Source organism: Hevea brasiliensis, chromosome 11 (genome assembly GCF_030052815.1).
Source record: "Hevea brasiliensis isolate MT/VB/25A 57/8 chromosome 11, ASM3005281v1, whole genome shotgun sequence".
NCBI lineage: Eukaryota > Viridiplantae > Streptophyta > Magnoliopsida > Malpighiales > Euphorbiaceae > Hevea > Hevea brasiliensis.
The window spans coordinates 13,115,170-13,123,770 of record NC_079503.1 but is presented as its reverse complement, the minus strand read 5'-3'; the positions used below and the strand labels follow the sequence as shown (position 1 = coordinate 13,123,770).

The 8,601-nt window shown below is 31.2% G+C and overlaps 1 protein-coding gene across 1 annotated transcript; it reads left to right on the top strand.

Moving 5' to 3' along the window:
* Nucleotides 1-3,156: 3,156 nt before the first annotated feature.
* LOC131169201 (la protein 1-like) lies at nt 3,157-6,714 on the top strand. The gene is made up of 10 exons (XM_058129896.1): nt 3,157-3,392; nt 3,487-3,565; nt 3,683-3,832; nt 4,352-4,494; nt 4,616-4,764; nt 4,945-5,046; nt 5,134-5,557; nt 5,827-5,974; nt 6,186-6,264; nt 6,421-6,714. The coding sequence occupies exons 1-10, from the start codon at nt 3,342-3,344 to the stop codon at nt 6,518-6,520; spliced, it is 1,425 nt and encodes a 474-aa protein (XP_057985879.1). The 5' UTR covers nt 3,157-3,341; the 3' UTR covers nt 6,521-6,714.
* The last annotated feature ends 1,887 nt before the right edge of the window (nt 6,715-8,601 follow it).

Genomic DNA, 8,601 nt, shown 5'->3' with positions numbered 1-8,601 from the left:
TTTAATATAATTAAAAATTAATAATTTTATTTAAAAATACAAAGTATTCTAAATTTCACTTTATATATATACAAGTGAAAGTAACTTAGGTAAGACTTTAGTAAGCTTGAAATTTCATTTAATTTATATTTTACCAACTATAAATTTAATTATTAGCATTAGATAATGCTTAACTTAATAATTTTATCTTAATTAAGTTAAAATTTTTATTTTAATTTATATCTTTTAATTATAGATTTAAGTAAATAATAAACAAAATTGGATACTTCTATTCACCATTAATTAGCATTTGGCATAATTAAAAAATTAATAATTCTATTTAAAAATTATAAAATGTTATAATTCTATATTTTAAGAATTTTTTTTACAGAATTTTTCATATATTTATTTTACTTTGATATATGATTTCGATTTAAACTAAATACTACTAAATTAATATATATTGAGATAAAATTAATATAATATAATTTTTTAGCAATATATAATGGAAATAAATAATTCAATAGGTTTAAGTTCACTTGATTCAAATAAAATAAAAATTAAAAATAAAGCTTAAAATTATTACCGTGGAACACGTAGGTAGATGATTAGTTGCAAATTTGGGACAAATAAGAAAAGTAAGTTTATTTTTATAAGACAGAAAGACTATATAATTTCTCATACTTTTGGATTTTTTGAAGATAAGGTGCGAGTTTTGAAGGTAATTATAATTAGTTGACATATTTGAGAGTAGAATGAGAGTTTTTAGAAATTAAAAACTATGTTATTTCCAATATTATCTCTTTATTTTTTATTAAATTAAATATTTTATGTTAACTATGTTATCTTTACCAGTGCCGATTTTGACAAGTTCAAAGGATCAAATATTGATATCATTTCATTTTTTTTTTTTTTATAAATGTTAGTTTTCAACTTATGGGTCACTGCATTTCTTGTTGCATTTGTTAGATTATACTGATTCTTCTATATTTATTTTTAAATTTTATTTAAAAAATAGTATTTTTTTAGATTTATTTTTTATTTAATTTTTTCTTAAAATTTATTTAAAAGAATCATATTTATTAAAAAAATGATTAATTTAAATATTAAAATATATCTCCCTATATGATAAGGATACTTTTGTTATATCATATTTCATCCTATCTTCCCATACATTCCACTCAAATAAAATAAGATTAAAAAATATTTACTTTTTATTACCTTACCTTATCTTACTTTACTTAAAAAAAAAAAATCTTACGTTGCCTCCTTAAATTTCTCCCAGACATAGTATAAGACTAAAGAATAACTACTCAATCTTGTAAATATGTTTTTTAATTTAAAAATTCAAATAGCTAAATAATTGAGTTTTAGGATATATTTGGATGAGGGTGGATGAGGGGTAAAGAAAAGTAAGGAATTATGTCCCATGTTTAGAAATTGGTGAATTAATGGAGAGTAAAGGTAAGTAAGGATACGCCTTACCCCTCAAATCTCAATTTTTCTTACATTTCAAAGGAGAGATAATAATAGGAGGTGTGACCTAGGACTATTTTTATTTCTACACCCTTTTTTGTAGTCGGTCTATATTTTGCATATTAATCCCATTGTGTATGTGTTTTTTATTTCTGCACCACTTAAGTTTATTCGTCCTTCACTTCTTCTCAATCATAAAAAATACATATTATCTCTCTATACATTTCCATTAGGTCATGTTTAGTAGGGCATAATCAAAGTTGCAATATAATTGTGATTATATTATATATTTGATTACGCAGTTTGATAACACAAAAAAAATTAACGTAATGTAATGACAATTATATAATGTAATTAATTAAAGTAACATAATAATCATTACACATAAGAATATATGTAATTATGATTATATGTTTTCATTTTTTATATTTATTATCAATATTATCACTACTATCCGGCCACCATTGCTACAACTACCACTATCTCTATTCTATCACTATTATTATCACCACCGCTACCACCACCGCCACTCCACCACTACCATCACCATCATCTTATAATATTACCACTAGTTGACCATCGCTATCACCATTTAGCCATTGTCACCTCAATCAGCACTTAGCAACTATCACCATTGCTAACTCACCTTGCTATCGCCACACCATCTATTGTTATCGCTACCACCACTACCACCACTTAGTCACCATTATCACTTGATTATTAATCACTGAATTACTATTTATTATTAACATTATTAAATAAATTAAATATTAAAATAAAAATTAGCGTTATATTACATTAGTTATATTTTTATTTTGCAACTAAATATATGAATGTAATGATAATTATATCACATTACATTACAAATTTAATTGTATTATATAATTAATTATATTACATTACATTCTACGAAACGTAACCTTAATTCACCCATTTCTAAATATTTTTTTTTATTGTAATCCCCTTTAATCTTCCTTGTCCATGCCCTTTATTACCCTTCCATATTACTTATCCTTTTTTTACCCCATACAAACAGAACCTCAGTTTTTATCCACTTTTACAATCTCAAAACAACTCTATCATTATCTGTTTTTAGAATTTCTTTACATTACATAACATTTTTCATGTGAAAAATATTATCTGGATATTTTTAAAATTTAATTTTAACTATATTTCTTATGGAAAAAAATTTCCATATATTTTTTTTTTTAAAAAAAAGGTTAATTTAGTTTTCTTTTTTAATTTATAAGGTGTTTGACTTTTTTACCTACTTTAATTTTTGACTTAAAATAATTTTTTAAATTAAAAATAAATAATTAATTATTTAATAAAATTATTTAAAAAAAATTTTTAAATAATTTAAGTGTTTGATTAAAAAGTTCCTAAAAGTAATTTAATTTATTAACATTACTAAAAAAGATATATAATTTAAGTGTTATAATAGTTAAAATAAAAATAATATTAATATTTTTTAAAATTATAAAAATAAAATAATTTTTTATTCAATTAAAAAATAATTTTAAAATAAAATATCTTCATTTATGTTTCTTATCTTTTTAACTTTAAAAATTAAATTAAACGCTAGTTTATATAAAACTCTTTAATTATATGTAAAACTAATTTGCTTATAAGTCAAATCATCTTGATTTTTGTCTAAAGGTTTGCTGCCACGACAAAACCGTGAACCGCGGAGAAGCTAAACCCTCAACCGTGTGCGGTTCACAGGACGCACTTACAAAAGTTAAATCCCTCTCTCTCAACCGGACTCCCAAAAACCCTAGTAAAACTCTTTCTCTTGCTTTTGATTGATCAGCTTCTCTCTCCTTTTCCGTCTCTCTCTCTCTCTCTCTCTCTCTCTCTCTCTCTCTACCTTCAGCTGTACGATAATGGCGATGCCTTCTTTGGAAGAAGGGACGGCGAAAGAAGTCCTTAGACAGGTGTGTTGCATATAATCTGGAGTTCGATTTCTTGTTCAATGGCATAATAAATTATTAACTTCTCCCTATTTGGTTCCTGTGCTGTGTATTTCAGGTGGAGTTTTACTTCAGTGATAGCAATCTCCCTAGAGACAATTTTATGAGAAGAACTATCAACGCCAGTGAGGATGGCAGTATCCTTGCACTTTAATATCATTGCTCTTTTGTGTATGATTGTGAGCTTGGCTTTAGTTCAGATTAGATTCTTTGTTGTTTGTTTGGAAATTGCTGATCTTGACTCCGGGAAAAAGTGGTAAGTCTTGCATTGATATGCTCGTTTAAGAAGATGAAAGCTTATCTGAAATTGAAGGACTTGAAGCCCGAAGAGGTGCCGGAAGATACTGTCAAGGCAGTTGCTGAAACTCTTAGGAAATCTACTTCTCTTAAAGTTTCTGAAGATGGTAACTTTTCTGTCATTTTGCCCCCTTTTTTTGTCCCTAAATTTCTTTTATTCTTTGTCTAGGTAATGAGTGAATCGCACGATAAGAAAAGAAAATCAGCTTAGTTAATTTCGCTGAACTGAGATTTCTAAAATCTTTGCTCAGTGGAACTTCGGTTTAACTTCATGGCTTAGAAGTGAGTTTTTCATTTTGTTTTGTCCTTTGTGCTATTAGATTTCGATTTCATAAGGCTGCAGCAATTTTATCTTTCTACTACGTTTAGAGGTTGATGCAAGTACCCTTCAACAATTCAAGCTTTCTGACTTGTTTTCTTTGTTGGTTTGTCTTAGTGGGATTGGGTTTCTAAATCTGGGAATTTTCCTAGTTGAATATCTGATTTGACCGTTGATTTGGGCTCCAAAACAGCAAACTAATCTGAATTATAGGTCAAGAACCAAATCTGTCTTCTGTTGTTTTGCCTGGTATTCACAGAAAATGTAATTTTTCTTACCAAATTATTTGTTGGCTTGTCCATCTTAGGGAAGAAAGTTGGTAGGATTGCTGCACTCTTAAAGCCAGAAGAGGCAATAGAGCAATTGGACATAAGAACAATTGCTGCATCACCTCTAGAGTATGATGTGAAGCGGGAGGATGTGGAATCATTTTTAGGAAAATATGTCAAGGTAATAGATGGTCCCACGAGTGGCTGTGACTGGTTTTGGATTATCAACGATGCCACATGAAATATAGCTGCTTCGTGTGTTTATGGTTTTTAAAGCTTGAGAATCTTTCTACCCATTTTAGGTGTCAAGTGTGAGGATGCCTCGTCACGTGGCAGACAAAAGGGTATTTTGTGGCACTGCATTGATTGAGTTCTCAACAGAGGAAGATGCTGAAAATGTTTTGAAGCAAAGTTTGGTTTTTGGTGGTGTACAACTAGAATTAAAACCAAAGTAAGCTATAATTGTAATTGTTTCTTGTCATGCTAATCATGCATGCATATTCTTCTTTTTAATTTGAATAATGGACATGTGGTTATAAAGTATGAAGTAATACAAAATTTTTGTTGTCCAAGAGAATTGCTCTCTTTTTTTTTCCCCTTTTCCTTCTAATATATGCTTTGTCCAAATCAGGAAGGAATTTGATGCAGAAAGAGCAAAACAAGAAGAGGAATTAAAAAATTCCCGCCTCTTGACAGTTTCAAATAACAAGAACTATTCAAATGCAGAAGCAACGTTAGTAACAACCAATCTTTTGTTTTCTTGTGGAACTTTTTCTCTGATGGTTGTTGTTGAATTCATCTCTCCTTGTTATGATAACAGCTATCCAAAGGGTTTAATCGTCGCATTTACTTTAAAGGGCTTGTCAGCTGGAGATTCGGTGGAAGGCGATGGTGCTCAAGAGCCTGTCAGTGTTGATTCAAAGGTCTGTAAAGCTGACGGAGGATTAAAATCCTCAGAGAACGATGCTCAAGAAAATGAACAGAAGGAGTCAGAGAATGTCTCTGATGATAAAGAAAATAATGAGATGAATGTTGAGGAGGGAAAGGAAGAAAAGGCCAATGAAGAAATTGGCTCTGAAAGTAAAGAAATACAAGTGGAAGAAGGGGAGAAGTCTGCTGAAGATCCCACTGGAAAGGACAAGGAAAAAGAGAGGAAATCCAAAGCTGATGCCTATAGGGACGACATGAATGTTGTATTGCGTGAAGATTTGAAGGCTGTCTTGGGAAAATTTGGCACTGTCAAGGTACTATGAAGGTTCCCTCTTCTTTCATTGGGCTATAATTATCCTGCTTGCTAAATTATGTTATTTTTCAAATCAAAGGTCAAAACCATCAAGAAGCTGTGCGCTGTACTTGAATCTTTCATCTCTAGTGTCGGTCCTTTTCTTTCTATTCCAATCATTTGGTTAGGATGGAGAAGAATTCTTGCAACTTGTAACTAGAAGTTGCTCTGGTTTTTTGTGCTTTTTGCATTGCATTGACTCCTCGTCATTTTTTTCCCTCCTTGGTTAAGTTCGTTGATTTCAAGATTGGAGAGGATTCAGGATATGTTAGATTTGAACAACCTGAAGCAGCACAGAAAGCTCGTGCAACTGCAGTCTTAGCTAAAGAAGGTGGCTTGCTTGTAAAGAATTTCATTGCCATTTTAGAACCAGTGACTGGTAGGTTCCAATGTCAGCTTTAGTCGAGTTCAAAGTGTTGCTTGAGTTCTTATATTGTCACTTATTTTAATATTTTTCTTTTCTTTTCTTTTCTTTTTTCCTTTTCCTTCTAAATTGCATTCCGATTGGTGGGCCTTTTATGGCCACAGTTCTGCATGACAAGATGTGAACTGATAGAAAGTTGTTTTTCTTTCTTTATTTGTGCTCATAGGTGAGGCAGAGGAGGAGTACTGGAACCTGCTACGTGGCAATCAAGAAAAACATTGGGAAAATAAAGGCAACCGCGGAAGGTCAGACTTAATCTATTTTATACTTCCCATTTTAAGTTGGATTGTAAACTATCTGCAATTGCTGCTGTAAAATATGGTTATTTGCTCTATATAATTGAGGAGCTCACATGGCATTCCTGTTATCATGAGTCTAAATTTTTGTTTATGCTTTTACAGGAGAGGAAAACACCAGAGAGGTGGTGGTAAACACCCCCGATCTAGAGATAATCATTGGACTGGTCGACCAAATAAAGCTCAGAAAGTTGGAGCATCATGAGAGAAATTATCGCTAAGTCGTCGGTTTTGAGGTCACTTTTGTAGACACTCTTGGAGTTTGTTATGTGAGAACAATTGCACTGCTGCTTACTCTCCCTGATGTCTCTTATCAGTAAGTTAATTTGTAACTGATATAAGACATTCAGTTATTTCATAGATGCAAATGAGAGTCGGCTCCAACTTAAGTTTGATATAGTTGATGCAGTCGTTAACCGTACGATGTGCATTGGCCTGCACAGTAGAGTGTGGTCAGTAGGCTGATTTTTTTTTTTCAAATTATATTTATAAAAGCATGTCTCTGAACCCTTTGGTTCAACAGAAAAATTATTTGAAACCTTAATAATATGGATGAAATGGTAATTTCACCATCTCCTGTACATTATTTTTTAGGTAAGAATTCATCTTTTTCATAGGGTAAATTATATATAAGGTATCTCAATTTAAAAGTATAAAGGAAATTCTAAAGGAAATTTTGAAGTTAAAAGTTTATTGTTTGGTTGATAAGAAAAGAAAACAAAATTTGAATTCCATTTAGCGTTTGATTGAAGTCAAGAAATATTGGGAAAAAAAAAGTTATAGGAATATATATGCAATTTTTTAATAAATTTTGATTTAAATATTTGTAAATTTTTAATAATATTTCTATCACGACCCAACTTATGGGCCGGACCGGTACTAGGACTTGGGCCGACATAAAACCCCCGAGACCCGTAGTAAGCCTTACTGTTCTCAAACCCATGACCAGTCCCACAATTTAGGCTCAATATGCATATAAAATAATTTAAATTAAACTGTTATAATTTTATTTCGGGCCAACTTAACTCAGTAATTATCAGAAACTAAAATTAGGGGAGCCCAGCTCAACCCTGTTACATCATTTACAAACTATTTAAAACTCATAAAATTTTTTCATTTTTTAATACAAAAACTTAATTTCATGCAATCCCTGACAGGATTAATGCTACTACTAGTACATGCGGAGTTCTAAATTATAAATTTAGATAATAATAATAATACAGTTAAGTAATTTTTTTTTTCATAACCTGCGAGGAAAGGAGCAGGTTATTCTGAAAAAGGTCTCCTTCTGTAGCCTGGAAAAATATGGTGAACATGAGTGAGCGTTCGACTCAAAGAGTAAAATACCAATTTTAAGTATAATTTCTATAGCTATCTAAAGCTAATGCATCCTAAAGAGTGGAATGCAACACTATCAAAATTTTCATACACATCACATCATAACAGCAAAAAGGCAATTTGGAGCACTCACGCATCCAACAATGTCAAGCAATACATATATGGGAGCTGATCCCCTATACAGCCCTCTTAATCCAACCTCTGCCAGCGAGTGTCTCTCAAGCCGGACTTTAGCTTAATAAACCAAATGTGGGGTCCTAGCGAGTGTCTCTCAAGCTGTGTCTATCCTGACTTATCCATAAAGGACCGGGTCCCAGCGAGTGTCTCTCAAGCCGTGTCTACCCATCCTGTCCATATCCAATACCACACGGACGCCAACGCACGCACACTGCTCCTAATTACCACAAATAACATCCATAGCAATTCATCAATTAAGAATGCAATATAAAAAGTGCCAAGTGTTTAACTCCATAGATACATACTTATAAGTGATGCATGGGCATACCTGAATATATAATAATATTGAAATTATAATTAAAATTAATATTTTACTCACAGTACACCGAGGACTATTGTGGCTGCTGAATGGAGAAAAATAGTTGACTTCAATCACTTAAATAATTATATTATAAATTTATTAGTACTAAGTCAAAATAAAACTCTAAAGAGACAACATACAACCTAATTCATGCCGAAAATTCTGCAGAGTTTTCCCTATACCTAGGACCTACCCAATCTGCACAAAGATTCAAATAACACTTCTAAATTCTCAATTTCCACAATCACATCTCATCAACATTATATGGCCCCTCCTACGCCCTCCAAATCAGATAACAGTCATAAACTTAAAAAATTATGTTTTAGTCCCTATAATTGACATTTCACAAAAATTCACTCCGACAAGCTCTAAAAATTCTAAAATTTTGTCCCGCAGTCCTTAGCAATATT